We start from the raw sequence: 16,671 nt of genomic DNA, 5'->3' as shown, positions 1-16,671 counted from the left end.
ACTACGTTGTCAAGAGAACTTGAATACTCAGATAGGACAAAGTTTTGTCATAAAGAATCTATTGTAGGATTGGTAAATTGCTGTGAAGTCCCTCCAGGTTCTGCATTTTTTTCCATCCATTTTCATTATTGCATAACCACCCTCTTGTATGCCATCCATTGTGTGTATATATATCTTGAATGCCGCATCTCTTGTCCCCACTAAGACTAAACAACAGTCTCTGCCTTGTATAGCTTCACGTTTTCAGAGGCATATAGAGTAAGTCGTGCATAATACAAGTTTAACTGATTGAGAATAGCAACTTAGACATATGAACATGATCAACATCTGACATACAGAAGAAGGTAGATTTTTATGAAAATTTTGCTCCATTTCATGTGTGTGTGTCTGTCTCTTTCTCTCCCTTCCACCTTCATAACTCAATATGGTACAAATACCTCTTTTTTTTCCTAATGTTTAAAATATTTTTGGCTCGCTGCTTTCCTGGTAGAAATCCAACATTATTTACAATGCATAAAATCGGTAGTTTCATAGTTTCTAAGAGTTATGTTTTAATTTTCTTTTTTGCAGCTGCATGAACATGGAGCATATCTTGTGGACTCCCTGATTGAGTCTAATGAGATGATGAAGGACTGGGAGTGTATGACTGACCTGCTGTTGGAGGAGCCAGGGCCTAATGAAGAAGCTCTAGATGACCGTCAGGAGACCAGCCTCATCGAGATTATGGTCTGCTGCATCAGGCAAGCGGCCACAGGTGAACCGCCTGTTGGCCGAGGGCCCACCCGCAAGGTTAGATGGGTAAAGCGAGGGCATTTTACTATCCTTGCTAACCATGGGGGATTTTAGTAGTTACGAGTGTGAAGGTTTTGTGGTATAGCCTGGCTTCCAAACACAAGCTAGAGCCTGACTCAATGAATGAAGATGTCAGGTAAAGAAACAGTAGGACCATACGGATTATGAAAGACCTTTTAAATGTTAATTTGGTGCCATAAGAATTTGGGAAGAACGTCTTCAATGTAGACTGTTATCCCTTTTAGGGCCGGTTGCATAAAAATCGCTAACTGTAGTTCAGTTTTGATCTAAGATCGGAAATGAACTTCGTTCCTTTCTATGTGTGAGTTGTATAACACTAATCTGAGATCACTGAACCAAGTTCAATTTTGATCTAAGGTCGACGAAACAGAGTTGACAACATCGCTAAACAAGAGGGATAATTGCGATTGTATCGAATCGAGTTGTATCGAACATGCGATTTAGATAGAAACGATCGACAATTCTCGCCGCCATTCGACATTCATTTGTCTGCGATACGTAAACAAAGCCGCAAAATGGAGAAGAAAGATGCGTAACAAGAAGACGCGTACTGCAAATTTTAAGAAAGAGGAAAAAGATATGTCCTTACTTCACCCTCCTCAGCAGACATCTTGATGAATTGAGGTTTTAGAGCTGCAATCTCTCTAGTGACTTTGTGTATAGTCCTACTTGCAGTTCCTTTATTTACATTGAATACATCTCCAATTACGATTTGGAAGCTTCCAGTTGTGTATAATCTTAGTGTGAGAAGGATCATGAACATTGGATTCAGTGCATGATTTCGTTTAGTTTGTGTCCTTAATTGTACATGTAATCTTTGCTAGTTGTTCAACTACACGTTTTCCTAATCGAAACCGTATTTTAAATTGTCGATCATTTAGTTCTAACAAGGGATTCCTTCTATGTTGAAACACGGGAGGAGCTCTTTGGAGTTCAAACTCTCCATTCTCGGATGAAACGTCAGAGTAATCTGAAATCTGAAAATAGCATAACCTATAGGCCCTAAGCATAAAACAGTGGAGAACAAACAACTTGTTAATAATACGATTATTGTTCAAATAATTACAATTAGCATTACTTACCATTTTACTTTAATCAACAGTAGGCCTATTTATTATTTTTCTTTGTTATTATGTTATAGACACCTAAACAGATTTATTTCTCACAAAAATAATAATTATATTCCTTCAGCTGAACTTAGTTCAACCAGGTTAATCTGAGAAAATTCACCAGTCAGATTTGATCTTCCATCAAGAAGACATGATCTTGGATTAATGTTTATACAACCAAAATTCTAAGTTCAGCTTGACTGGAGATCAGTTTCAGGTGGTTGAACTCAGATTAACTTTTATGCAACCGGCCCTTAGAATTCAGTCTGTGAGCCTCTGTGAATTAACTAAGTGCCTCCACCACCCTCTATTTCTAACCAGCAGTTGTTTAGTTCTACACCTCTTGTCGTTCAGTCATTAAAAACTGAGTCTAACCCTCATTGCCTTCGTTTTCCTCTACCTCTCTTTTACCACGGCCGAGTTCATTATTCTCTTAGCTAACCTATGCATTCTACCACCTCACATGACTGCAGTAACAAAGCTGCTTTATGCGCACAGCTTTGTCTATCAAGTTTGTTTCTAACTTGGCCTTTTATATCCTCGACTCAAGTACACTCCTTCCATTGTTCCCACCGGCAGACATTCTCGCCACTACCCTGAAGTCTGTTTCTTCCAACTTATGAATAATATATCCCGAGTCCATCCAGGTTTCGCTCTCTTTCAGCAGAGTCGGGTTTGAAAATAGACCACTGGAAAGATAATTTAGGATATCGGACAGAAAAGATGAAAGATAGGAATCTCTTAAGTGTAAGCAATTCCAAACTTGTAGGGGCCTTATATTTGTCATGAACCTCTTGGGAGTTGTGCAGCTCTTGGTCAACCTTTAGACCTGTTGTGTAGAGGTAGCGTGTTTGCCGTGGTTTGATTCTTGGCTCATTCAGCAATTTTAATCCTGGATTGAGGGCTTGAATACAGGTTTCACACAGTTCTTCGAGATTGAGGCACCATTAGTTTGAGAGGCAGCTGAAACTCGGTATAGGTGAAGATCTGGAGATGCTGATTGCACGACACTTGTGTACATACAAACCATTGAGATGGGCAGCAGCCAGTCCTCTCGATGAGCAGTATTTGCCACAGAGTTTGGATTTAGTCTTATATACAACTAGGTGATATACCCGTGCTTCGCTATGGGATTCTATATTGTATATACAGAATTCCAGGTTAGGTAGTGTACACGTGAGCAAGACTGTATTAAATTGTATAGCTCTTAACGTTACCCTAGAAACGCGAAGGGGGAAATCACCAAACATCTTTTCTCATATGAAGACTGGGTTAGGTAATTTTCATTGTAATGGTAGGCCCGCTTGCCTAACCATCAGTTACAATCAGGTTAGGGAATTTCATTATAATGGCAGACACTCTTTCTCCACCTCAAAAAGACTGTCTTAATGATTTTCCCAACTGAAATGAACATAGGTCATTACAATGACGTCAGTAGGAATGGCGAGAGTAAAAGCAATGCTTTCATATGAAATAATCGATCAATGAAAAATCACACATTTTCTCACTTTTAACGAACAGTACTACTCTGCTGAGCTAACAGTCCAAAGTTCCAGAGAGTAGCGGGCGAGTTGGCCGTGCGCGTAGAGGTGCGCGGCTGTGAGCTTGCATCCGGAAGATAGTAGGTTCGAATCCCACTATCGGCAGCCCTGAAGATGGTTTTCCGTGGTTTCCCATTTTCACACCAGGCAAATGCTGGGGCTGTACCTTAAATTAGGCCACGGCCGCTTCCAACTCCTAGGCCTTTCCTATCCCATCGTCACCATAAGACCTATCTGTGTCGGTGCGACGTAAAGCCCCTAGCAAAAAAAAAAAAAAGTTCCAGAGCTGCAATGACCAAGCCGCAGACAGCTGTGATTCGTGAACACTCTTAGCCTTTTTTCGGCAAGGAGGGGGGTGGGTCAAATTGTGTAGAGTCCCAGGGCAAAAACTATGCCCTTTTGCTAATCTGTTTCCTAGGAGTACCCGATGAGTTGGAAAATGTCAATTCACTACACTGGCGGCGGAAAAATCTGACTTGGAGGCAAATTTTTCCTCCAAGCAAAAGGGGAAACACCCTCTTTACTGCTAATTTGGAATAAAATGAATGTAGAATTTAATAAAAGTGAAGAGGAAGAAGCTCTTCTTAAGAAACGGTTCTTTCTGTGTTGAATTTTGGGTTATTTAGTGAATTGTGGTGATATAATTTGGAAAAGGCCTAAATTGTAATTCTAGACCAGGTCTTACTACTACTATACTACTACTCTGCGTTAAGTGGGCACACTGCTCATTCAAAACAGCGTGTCATTGTAGGGATCGAATAGCTGGAGAACTGTGATGAACCAGTGTGTTACGTACCTGCAGTATCAGAAAAAGTATGAACCGGAACAATGGCATGTTAAAGAAGAAAGTTTTCTAACTCCCAAGCTATTTCCCGCCAATATACAGTCAGGCAGTTATACTCGGTACGCAGCAGTAATTCCATCTATCGGAGCTGGGGGCAGCATAAGAGGCAAAGAATATCGCAACAAACAATGGTCAGTGTAATGTTATTGTTGATCAATGTTACGCGCTTTCGATATTGTAGTTTTCTTTTAGTTTCCTTCCGACTCTGAAATACCACTCTTATCATAGTCGATACGGTACAACTGAATAAAACATAAATGATCGGAAATTGTATTCTCTATAACTTTTGTTATGTAGTACTTTTCGATGGGACAAATAAAATAGGTATTTAAATATTAAATTTCAGGCGCCTTCCCCTAAACTACAATTTAATCCGGGGTGAATGAAATTATTTATAACTTAGACTCTATACACCGATTTTCGTTAAATTCTGTTAACCCATTATCTCGTGGCTCGGCGTTGATATGGACTTAGCAACAAAAATACAAATTCATGAATATCTGTGTTATCACAGCCGGTACGGTAACAATGTATGACACAAATGATTGGAAATTTAACTCTATATAACATCAGTTATGCAATATTTATCAATAGGACCACTAATAATACAAATATTTGAGAGTTAAATTTTAGGCCTTCCCCTAAACTACCATTTCACTCAGCGTGAATAAAATGATTTGTAGCCTAGATTGTAGCGGCTCATCCCCCGACTTCACATACCGATTTTCATTAAATTCTCTTCACCCGTTTTCTTGTGATATGTGTACATACAGACAGAAATTACAGAAAATTAAAAAGTGCATTTCCTTGTTACTGTGGACATGACTGATTCAGAAATACCATTCTTTTCAAATTCTGAGCAATGTACAGACAAAACTCATATATAGATTAACATAGTGTTTGAGAATAATAGATAATTGAAAGTGGCATTGTTATCAGGCGTAAACGTGGTGTTCATCACTTACTATTTTAAGTACACAAGAACCTCATTTATCCAGATTAAGTGGGACCGGAACTGATTGTGATTATAAAAAATCCGGATAATCCTGAAAAAGTAAAAAAAATAAAAATACCATACATGTTATATAGTTATATAATCTATTAATATAAGTTGTACAGTAATGCCTTTTTTCAGTTGTACAAAAAAATTATCAGAACACTTTTTGTACATTTAAGAGCCTGTTTTATCCACTAAAATAATGTGCGAGTTTTTTCAGTTTTACATTTGTATAGCGTTTGCACGCAACGCGATCACAAAGATGTTTTACTAACAACAGTTCTGCTGGTGTAATTTCAGTTAAGGATTCTAAATAGGCCATCAGTTTGCCCAGCTGCATTATTGCCTCTCCATGAGTCATTGTTTCTTCTGATGGAGTACCAGTTATATTTTCAAATTCACCATCAGTGAATTAATAGTGCGTTGCATTCAGAAGAGCGTGGGTTCGAATCTCACCTCGGCCGTCCTGGAAATGTTTTTGCACGGTTTCCCACTCAATTCCAGATAAATGCCAGGGCGGTACCTTTGATAGACAGTTACCAAATTACTTCCAATTTCTGTCTTTAATTATCCTTGGCGGAAAATACATGCAAGAAGAGTCGACCCCATCAAAATAAATTTTTATTATTTTCGATCCGGGTTAGTGAGGGCCAGATAAACAAGGTTCTTGTGTAATTTACTATTCTGTATGCATCCTAATTTTAGGAGGGGAAATGCCAAACCGTGTGTCATAATCTTTGCCCTCGTCATAATCTCAGATCCTGTAATAGCAATAAGTGGGATTCAGCGATAACAAAGCAAAACGTATGTTACAATTTGTAGAAGTTTAGTGTAAATATATGCAATAAAATTGTATTTCAGTAATTCTTCTTTTTCTACCGCTTTTCCCACACCTGTGGGGTCGTGGGTGCAAACTGTGTCGCACATGTGGATTTGGCCCTGTTTTATGGCCAGATGCCCTTTCTAACGCAAACCCTATATGGAGGGATGTAATGACTGTTGCGTATTTCCATGGTGATTGGTAGTGTAGTGTGTTGTCTGAATATGAAGAGGAAAGTGTTGGGACAAATACACACACCTTGTCCTCGGGCCAGAAGAATTAATCGAAGGCGATTAAAATTCCCGATCTGGCCGGGAATCGAACCTGGGACCCTCTGGACCGAAGGCCTCAACGCTGACCATTCAGTCAATGAGTCTGACAATATTATATATCAAAAACATGAAATTCATAACCATTAATAGTATTATTCATCATCACTTTCATTGCCATTTTCTTTGTAATCACCTGGAAGTTGATCTATGCCAGTTTTCGTCTGGAACCCTATTTTATTGTGGTTAAAAAATTTTGTTAGCCAGTCCTGGCTATGTTGGAAGCCTAGTTCTCTGGCTATAGCTAAAGCTTTTAGTTAACACATTTCACTTGTGACTGCATATCCATATTGCTTCTTTTCATTCTCTTAATCTTGCAGACTATTTTTTATGATTGTACACTTTGCATTTTGGTTGTGAAACAGCCAGTAATTCTCATTTCTTGAAGTTGAGTTTTGCTTTCTTGCCAGCCATGCATACAACTTTTGCTGATTTTGTATTTTCTTCCTTCTGTGTGATTTCCAGTATTCTTTGCATCTTCAAAAATGCAAAACTTTTCCTTGGCTATGAATGAGCCATAATTAGAACTTGTTGAACTTGGAGTAGTACTGAACACACAAATCACACCTCTCTTCTTACTAGATAACTGACGGCACAATGCATATGTATTATATCTTTTACACAATTCTAATTTTGAAATTAGATTGTTTACTGCTCATGAAATGGAATAAGCCAATATTGTTACTCTTAGGAGGAGTCTTAGGAGGAATATGACTTAATGGAAGGGAGATTTAACAAATATTTAGATATTAAGCTTTTAACTCTGCTTTTATGGTACAATTTCTGAATAGAAGATGATAAAAAATGTTTCCTTTTTTGGTGCCATTTGTTTCTCCTCCCAATTTCAGTCCAGCAAGGGGTCTACCAGGTATGAAATATTTTTCTTAATGGAGAATGTATGCATGCAGCTTACATATGAATAGAAGGGGCAGTTTAATTTTGAAAAGACTAACTGATATGTTGCAATTAAAAATATCTTAGTCTTACAGAACTTGATGACTTTGTTTATATCAATTTTATTAATTAAATGGTCGAGGATGTTTCTAGGTTTAGATGTAGTTCTCTAAAATGAACAATCAAATGTGTTTTGAAGCTAGATCACCCACAAAATGTTCCTTATGGGGATTCAACTCGCCATTATGCCATCTGTGACATAATGTAATTATGTGTGAATGGTTTTTAGATTTTGTATAATTGCTTATCAAAAACTGTTAGTGACCATTAATTCATTATTATTATTATTATTATTATTATTATTATTATTATTATTATTTTGGATAATATCGCTTATGCTACTGCAAATTTGAGATAGTTTTCTCTTAGCAGGGATTATTTCGTGCTTTTATCCCTTGGGGGCATATTTTAATATATTTTGGACAATGCCTATTTTACTACAGAATAGCTACACTATACCCATAATATTAAAAGAAACATTCTGACAGCTAGGTCTGGAGGGAGGAGCATTGCACATTGTTGCCACAATCTTGCATTCCTTTGTCTTTCCCCTCATTCTGACTCAATTGTTAATTCCTTCATACCGCTCTGTTCTGTTGTACACAACTTAGAAGTGAGAGGTTTGGCATCTCCAAGCATTACAAGCTGGCCAACATGCTTATCTCCATGGCAACTACTGTGGACCCACCCAGGTTTCCATGGCAGCTGGACCCTCGACCCCGTTATTCCTGTCCAGGCAGGTGGTAAACGGTCCTCCCTCTAAGAAATGTCAGAATGCTTCTTTCAGTATTATGACCTTAGTTCATGAACTTCCGTTCCTGAAGTGAACGTTTTGATTTCTGCCATCAGGAGAATTTGTCCTGAGGGTGTTGTATGTTAACCTCTGATTTAGTAAGTTGAAATATGTTCCAACTGTAACTTGTGATGTAGAGAGAGCTTTTCGGAGTTTAAAATAACACCGTTTTTTCCTTGTAATTAACACATTTTTGACAAAAAGTACAGGCGGAAACTTTGGGTGCGTAAATTATTCGAGGAATTCAGGTATTTAAAAAGATACTTAAAATTCGTTTACATTTAAAAGATACGTCAAATATAATATCGTCCCTGCTCTGGCAAACTAACGAATCTGCAAATTGTCAAAAGGTTAGGAGAGCTGAAAGAAGTTGTGATTACTCATGTCAAATCAATTTTTATGTTTAATTATTGGTTTTATGTGTTAGGCATACAGAACGAGCTGCAGATGTGAGACTTTGTCAGAGGGTAGACAATATATAAATAACAAAATCTAGACCAGAACTTCAGAACTACAGATTCCTTAGTTTGTCAGTTTCGCTAGTTTGCCAGAGTGGGGACGATATACACGCAATTGGTTCAGCTCATTTGCGTCATTATAGAAATACCTGCACCATACGAGCCGAATATGTCCTCGGGCATCATAAAAAAAAAAATCACACCTCTTTTCTAACCAGGTAACTTATGCCATGTGCAACACTGAAGTATGATGGGATTCAGGTATTACAGGGGTGTAACAACCCTATCGTGAATAAGGCAAGGACCTGCATTTTTCTTGTCAAATGTGGAAAAATTAAGCATAGAGTTTTTGCATATCTTGGATATATGCCAGTTCCTGATTTAATTCCTGTATTGTAATAATCATTAGGTTTGTCTCATGATTGCCTACGAAACTGTGCTACCGGTGTATTTAACCCTCCATCGAATGGTTTATTCACCAAAAGTTCCAAGGCATATTTTCTCACAGCTCTCTCATCGTTCCTTGTGGTGAACCTCTGTGCTATATATGAAATACTTGTACCCATTTTCTCCTGGCAAATGCATACAACTTCATATTGCCACAGTGTTTTCATCTCCCCCTAATATACCACACTTGGCACAAGCGGTTCTTATAAACTACTTACTTTCTAATATTTTTTATTACTATAATTACTGTTTATTTAAAGATAAAAATTTCATTGTTCCGTATTGAAATTATTGATGTTAAAAATTAAATAATTGAAAAGGAGGTTCAACCTATTCAATACTTAAAAGAAAGAAATGTAGTAATTACATCCTTATTTAAATGGGACCGGTTTCGACCCTAGTCCAGGTCATCATCAGCCGTAAAAACATGTACAATGTTTATGAATATTGGAGGTCAGTTTCACACTCTGATAGGCACAAAGACACGACACCACATTCTGTCATGCACAAAGTCACAACACTATCAACTAATATACGAAGATCAAAAATAAATTGAAGTCGCAGACGAATAGATTTGTAGTATACGTACTTAACTTCCCGCAGCCGTGACAAATTCTGGTCCTTCAAAACATTCTCCACTCTACTTTGGCGTTCGACCGCAGCGCATGACCTTGAATGTGCCGCGCTGATCACCAGGAGCTGGCGGCTTTCTACTACAAATCTATACGTCTGCGACTTCAGTTTATTTTTGATCTTCGTATATTAGTTGATAGTGTTGTGACTTTGTGCATGACAGAATGTGGTGTCGTGTCTTTGTGCCTATCAGAGTGTGAAACTGACCTCCAATATTCATAAACATTGTACATGTTTTTACGGCTGATGATGACCTGGACTAGGGTCGAAACCGGTCCCATTTAAATAAGAATGTAATTACTACATTTCTTTCTTTTAAGTATTGAATAGGTTGAACCTCCTTTTCAATTATTTAATTTTTAACATATAATTACTGTGATTTATAAAATTAGAAATTCATATATGAGATGCTAATGTGATAAAATCGAGGCTAGCTTGATCTAAATCACTTGGTCGTTTGATATGCAGAAAAACTCCCATTCCGGGTCTTACAGAGTAAATCTTGGAATATACAACATTTTTGTGGTATGTTTGAATTTGTAAAATTGGATGCTATTGCTGATTTATATGACCAAAGGTCCAAATTGTTATAGAAATATCATACGAATAAGGTGCGAGTTGACTCCCCTAATGTAGTGCTACTAACCACTACATAGTGTGTAGTTTATTGCAAATTCTTGCATGAAGTGAACTGGACATTTTCCGAGATTTTCTAGTGTGCGTTATTTTTTAAAGTGTTCTGATAGGTGCTTTTTTCTGTGTGCATAAAATGTGAAAATATTGCATTAATAACTAAAGTTTTAGTACCAAAGATATGATCTTTTTGAAGAGATTGATGAAGGATTCCTTATTCTGGAATGTTGCTATTGAATTATAAGAAAGGACAACGGAGAAGTGGACCTATGGTTAGAAAGATGATGTCTTCCAGGGTAATAGGCCATGGTTGCCTTTAAACTTCTTATAATCTGTTTTCCCAAGAAATTAACATTCTTATGCAGAGTTGTTTGGTTTTCTGCAGCTGGAAGGGTCGAGTGTGTCTCAGACTCTATGACATTCGTTGGCTATTGACGATTTGTGATGACTTAGCTTTGTACTACCCTTATTAAGAAGTACACTTTTTGTATGGTATCAGGATTTATTTAGATCAGGTAAAAAATGTATTTTGTTTGTAAAAAAGGAAAAACTCTCCATAATAAGGGTTGAAAAATAATGGGTAGTGTGTAAAGATGAAGATTCTGCCCTTTGTTCATGCAACAAAGTGTACTGCTGAATATGCAAGTGAATTGATCTGTCAAGAACAATCCTATCACAATCCTTTTAGTTTTTTCTAGTTTTCACATGACGACTAGTCTCATATAGTCTATAATAACTACCGTATTTACTTGTGTATTAGATCCCTTCTCGTATTAGAACCGCCCTGGCTTTTCGAGACAAAGAAAATGAAAAAAAATCTCACATATAAGACACCCCCCCCCCCCCCCCCCAACGTAATTCGTCAGAGAAGAACAACGATTCCGCTTCGAAGCAGGTACAAGTCTTATTGCAGCTCTGATGACAACGCACAAATTTGTGAATAGTTTCGTCCGTACGACCTATGCAATGAAAATGCATCGAATCCATGCGGTACATCTGTGTTTCGTAGTTCCTCCGTAGCGTAGGTCTACCGCAGCTCTGATGACGTCACACAAGTAGGTGAATAGACCTAGCTTCATTTCCGACCCGCGCATTGCAAGCATACATTAGTCATTCTATATGTCTGTGTTTTGTAGTTAATAATGTCCGCCAGCGTAATGGTTAGCACAATTAGTTGCTGTTCTCGGGAGTCTGACTTCGAGTCCCAGTACCGTACTGCCAGAGATTTACGAATGGCAGGAAGGCTGATATGCGGTAAAAGCAGTAGATGTAACTCCCCTCCACTGGGGGCGTGTCTAAAAAGAACTGTACCATCTCGGGATGAGGAAACTAGTTTACTTTAGTTGAGAAATATTTGCGGCTGTTGCTATTTATACGGCGGGCGAGATCATTAACAAGGTGTTAGTTTAATATCTCGAAACTCGGGCTAATATAGATATATATTTGGAGAGAAGTACGTTTAAAACATGATAAAAGCTATCCAATTAAAATGATTGTTTTACTCGCCAACGTATCTAACAAATAATAATAATAATAATAATAATAATAATAATAATAATAATAATATTATAATAATATAATAATAATGTTATTATAATAATAATAATTATTATTATTTTTATTTTTATTCGTTGTGCCCAGCTGTGGAGCGCGTTTGAACTTATTTTGCACAATGTTTCTTCTTCTTTTCTTCCCAATATTTCTTCATTTTTTCACTGTGTTCCTTTCTGCGTGTTTCTGTCCAGCCTGTATTTTTTCTTGTTGGTTTCTCTGCAAATTTATGTTTGTTTACTAAGCTTCTAAATTTCATTCTATCTTGAATGGTTTCGTCCTCAATACCCATTTCTTGTAGATCTTCATGAATTTCTGCTAACCAATTGTTGCGGATTTTCAGGGTTAGAGCTAGATTTAGAATTTTCTTTGTCAGCCTGTTGTTATCCATTCTGTGTAGGTGTCCGTAGAATTTTATTATTATTATTATTATTATTATTATTATTATTATTATTATTATTATTATGTCCCCTAGTAATTTAACCCTGACAATTACATCACACGACTTTCTGACGTGTTGTGCGAATGAACGCCATCTAGCGCGTTTTTTCTCTTTTGCCTATATCAAATTCAGACATTTTATTGTAGTCACTTCTTACAGTGAATGTTTTTAAATTGTTCAGTATCAAATGGTAATATAGATATTCTAGCTGAAACAATTCTTTTACTTTTTCAGTTGTTCCATTTCCTTGTAAATTAAAATGATCGAATTCAATGAAACTTGCAATTGGTGCGAACTATTTCTAGAGCATAATGCCTACCGAAACGTAACTTTAAATAATAGGCAGTGCGGTGTAACTAAAGCAGTATTTATAGACGTGTTACTGTCAGGGTTAAACGAATTTCGGGGACAGCAAACAAAACATACTAGGGTGTGCGTTAATAAAAAGAGACAACAAACGTATAAAATTAAACATTATGATGATAAAACGCATTACCGCCACACCTGTAAATATCCATAAATGCGGTTTATTTTCCTGTTATTTATTTTTATTCTTTCTGTTGAGGAATTTTGGCACTATCAGGGCGATAATATACGTAACCTAAACAATGTGGTCCGGTATGGTCTGTCTTATCTCATGGGCAGCTGTTTAGGTAAATCCTGATGTGATAAATGTAGAAAACAAGCATGGAATGTAGGCTACTTAAAAATAAGGGTCTGTGTTTCAACAGCCGCAGTTATCTAAAGAATGTTTTAAGTTACTATGTATTACATTCGGAAGTACAACTCGTAACATACGCTAGTTATCAGCTGATAGTTTGGCATGCCGGCATGCCTTCTACACCTCGGCTTTATTCGGAAGGAGTGGCTTTTGCTACATGTACACCAACTAGGAATATCAGAGACCATCTCCAGAAACTTTTTGGGAATAGATTCACACTGTTCAGATTCTATAGTCAGGAACGAAATTATTTTTAAAAGGTTCAAAAAGACGGGACTTTGTATGCTCTCGATTGCAGTGCATGGCTCAAAGAGAATGATAATGAAGCATGGCTGAAGCGACTGACGAGATGGCAGTGAAGATTACGTCACTTGAATTGCCGACACGCCGGTAGCAGGGCAGGGAAGTTGGCAGCGCACAGCGATAAATCAAATGTAAGCAGCGATCAGGTTTACTGTGGGGTAGGCCTACTGCTAAACTGACAGGGACAAATGACTGGCCATTAAGTTCTTTTGTATTAATATTTAATCATATGATAACACGATACCCTTATCCTTTTTTTCTACCGGGTCGAGTATGAAGTGTGACAAATCTTCGTAGCAAGATTTTAGGAGCGTATGCCCTTCCTGGCGTCAACCTCACCAGAGGAATTAATGAGATGTAACGAATGACGTGATATGAGTAACTAAAACGGACTCTTATACAGGAACTTTCTCGCTCGACCTTGGCTGCCAGTGTAGGTTCAGTTGCCGGCTACCGCTCGTGCGTATGTACAGCAGAATACGATGCTCAAAATCATTATCATGCATTTTACTCACCATGCTTACAGTTTGTGCTCAAAAATCATTATCATGCATTTTACTTACCATTTTTACAGTTTGTGCTGAAAATGTTTCCCATGCGCTGCTAAAATAATCGGCATCTCCTAATGAAGTTTTCGGTTACTCTGCCAAGTTCTTCAGCACAGATGGAGGCAATCGCAACTCGTATATTGTCTTTAAGTTCATCTAGTGTGTGAGGGTTGTTCCCATAAACTACATTTTTTAACATTCCCCACAAATAAAAATCATTGGCGTTAAATCTGGGCGTTGTGGGGCCACAGATTTTTACTTATGATCCTCGTACCAAATACGCTTCAGTAAGGAGATAATGACCTTTACGTCTATTTTTATTGTTTACTGAACCTGTAGGTTTGAATCTCTTGACCAGTTGTTTTATTGTCCGATTGACTGGAATGGGTCTCCCTGGAAATTTCGCTCAAAACTTTTGTCTTGTCCTAGCACACAATTTTCTGCACTTAAGTATTATGCAGATATACACGTTCACGTAACGAATATTTCACATACATTACAGCACTATACACAATCACAATAAAACACTATACAATACAACATACAGTACGCAGTAGCTTCATTGAACACCCTACTATCTCGGAGTTCAGCTCTCAACAATTGCAGAGTGCCGGAAACCGCGCACGCGCCAGCGGCTGGTAGTGACCTGTCATCGGCGGCCAAGTTTGAGCGATAAACTCCCTTCCAAGCGTAAATAAAGACCCTGTATATATTGTAGGCCTAAAAATCATGTTCACCAATTATTGTCTTTTTACGTTTAGAAATACTGCCTTCTGACGAAAATAGCCAGCATAACTTAAATACATTCTAACATGGCAACATTCTTTGTTAAATAATATTATAGAATGGTTACACGTACAATTTATAGCTCTTTATAGCTTAGAAATCCTGTGTTAGCTGCACAAAATTTTGAGGTTATCGCATATTGGACCCCCCTTTACTATTTTTGGTTGTAAAAGTGGGGAAAAAAGGGGTCTAATACAGGAGTAAATACGGTAAATAACACAATGGCTTAGTGGGCCTGCCCTGCCAGTATTTATTACACAAACACAAAGTTAATCTACATTATTTGTACATGTTTTGAGGAAAATTACACCATTCTCTTCATCAGCGATCAAAATCATACAAACATCCATTATTTCGAAGTCGTTGGGACGCAAAAATCGAACTTCGAATTATGTGATTTTGAATTAACCGCCAACTCTTATTTCAGAAATGGCAACCCTTGCCACATCAAAAAAATATTCTTAAGACCTGTGCTGCATGCAATTAACCTTAATTTAAAGTTTAAACCTCTGAAATGCTGTGTAATAAAATGATTTCCAAAATGTATCCAACAAGGTGCATCTACAGAATTCAAATTCACAATACTTGGATAACTCACTGACAAACATAACCTCATGCAACGAAAAAAATAAAAGCATGATTCAAGGACGAGGGGAAATCTAAGCTGGCTGCCCTGAGCAAGTCCTTTATTCATTGGATTACTGAACTGAATGCATTTTAGATGTCCTGTACTTGCACGGAAAGTACCCGATGCCCTTAAAACATCGTGGTTTATCGAACTTTCGTATGACGAGGGGAGAAAGTCTCTCGCTTCTGTCTGCATTCGGACACAGTACAGTGACTCACCTATCCTTGTTCGATTTTCCGCCATAGTACTTATCTCGTAATTAAAAAATGCGAACCCTTGCCGCGTCACGTTCTAAGACGCATTAATGCACGCAATCCACAGTTTAAACCTTTCAAATGCCTTGGAAAAACCTATTCCCAAAATGTATCCAACAAGGTGCATTTATATTATTCAAATAATGCACTTGAATAAATCACTGGCAAACATAACCTCACGCATCGAAAAGAAAAAAAAACCTCACAATTCAAAGACCAGGACAAATTATGCTGGCTCCCTTGCGCATTCATTGGATTACTGCACCGAATGCATTTTAGATGTCCTGTACTTGCACAGAATGTGCCTGATGGCCTTAAAACATTGTGGCTTATCGAACTTCTCTATGAAAAAGGGAAGAAGTCTCTCGCTTCCGTGTGCATTGCAACACAGTGCAATGACCCCCCTCGTACGATTTCCCGGCGGGCACTTCCCTCGTATAAAACCGTAAGTCCGTTTGGGCTCGACATTTAAAAAATGCAATTTTATTGGCATTGACAATATTCGGTGCTTATGAACTGATTACATGAGCCACGCTTTTTCTCCAACTGTCGGCATCACCGGTGTTCGCGGATTTTGCTTCTCCGCACACTGCCTGCTAAGTGATGTTGTGGTGTTCCTTAAAACGCTGAATACAAAAGAATTACTATTTTACTCGAACTTAGCAAATATGAAGCACACTGTAGACACGCCGAAGTGAGTGAAAATACTGAAATCTACCCCAGCATGTACCGGAAGACGCGTTCTATCATGACGGGGATAAAGTTTGAATTTAAATTACTCTGAAGAAAACCCTATTTTTTAAATAGAAAGGCAGACTGAATTTTGGTAATGAGACTGACGTTATTCTTTGAATTACGAATTATCTGCATTTAGAATTAAACAATTTAAACAACATGCAAAACCATACCACATGTTTCCGGGAACGAGAGCTTCTACCAATTAGGCGGGACTTTGTGAATGAACCGATTTCGAATTATCGAGGTTCTACTGTATTCCACGACGAATAACAAAATAACAAATTGTCAACATTGTTGTACATCTAAAAACTAGCATTAAAAATACAGTG

The 16,671-nt window shown here is 37.7% G+C and overlaps 1 protein-coding gene across 7 annotated transcripts in view; it reads left to right on the top strand.

Moving 5' to 3' along the window:
* SA1 (stromal antigen) overlaps positions 1-16,671 on the top strand; it is a 168,688-nt gene that overhangs the window by 74,146 nt on the left and 77,871 nt on the right. For 5 of the 7 annotated variants that reach the window (XM_067156395.2, XM_067156393.2, XM_067156392.2 and 2 more), the window contains exon 10: positions 571-798. In XM_067156395.2, coding sequence (XP_067012496.1) covers positions 571-798 — 228 coding nt within the window. The remainder of the gene's footprint in view (positions 1-570; positions 799-16,671) is intronic. The other 2 variants (XM_067156397.2, XM_067156394.2) reach the window with 1 other exon arrangement.

This window comes from Anabrus simplex, chromosome 12 (assembly GCF_040414725.1).
Source record: "Anabrus simplex isolate iqAnaSimp1 chromosome 12, ASM4041472v1, whole genome shotgun sequence".
Classification (NCBI taxonomy): Eukaryota; Metazoa; Arthropoda; class Insecta; order Orthoptera; family Tettigoniidae; genus Anabrus; species Anabrus simplex.
The sequence above is the reverse complement of the archived record's forward strand: the minus strand, read 5'-3'. Positions and strand labels throughout refer to the sequence as shown.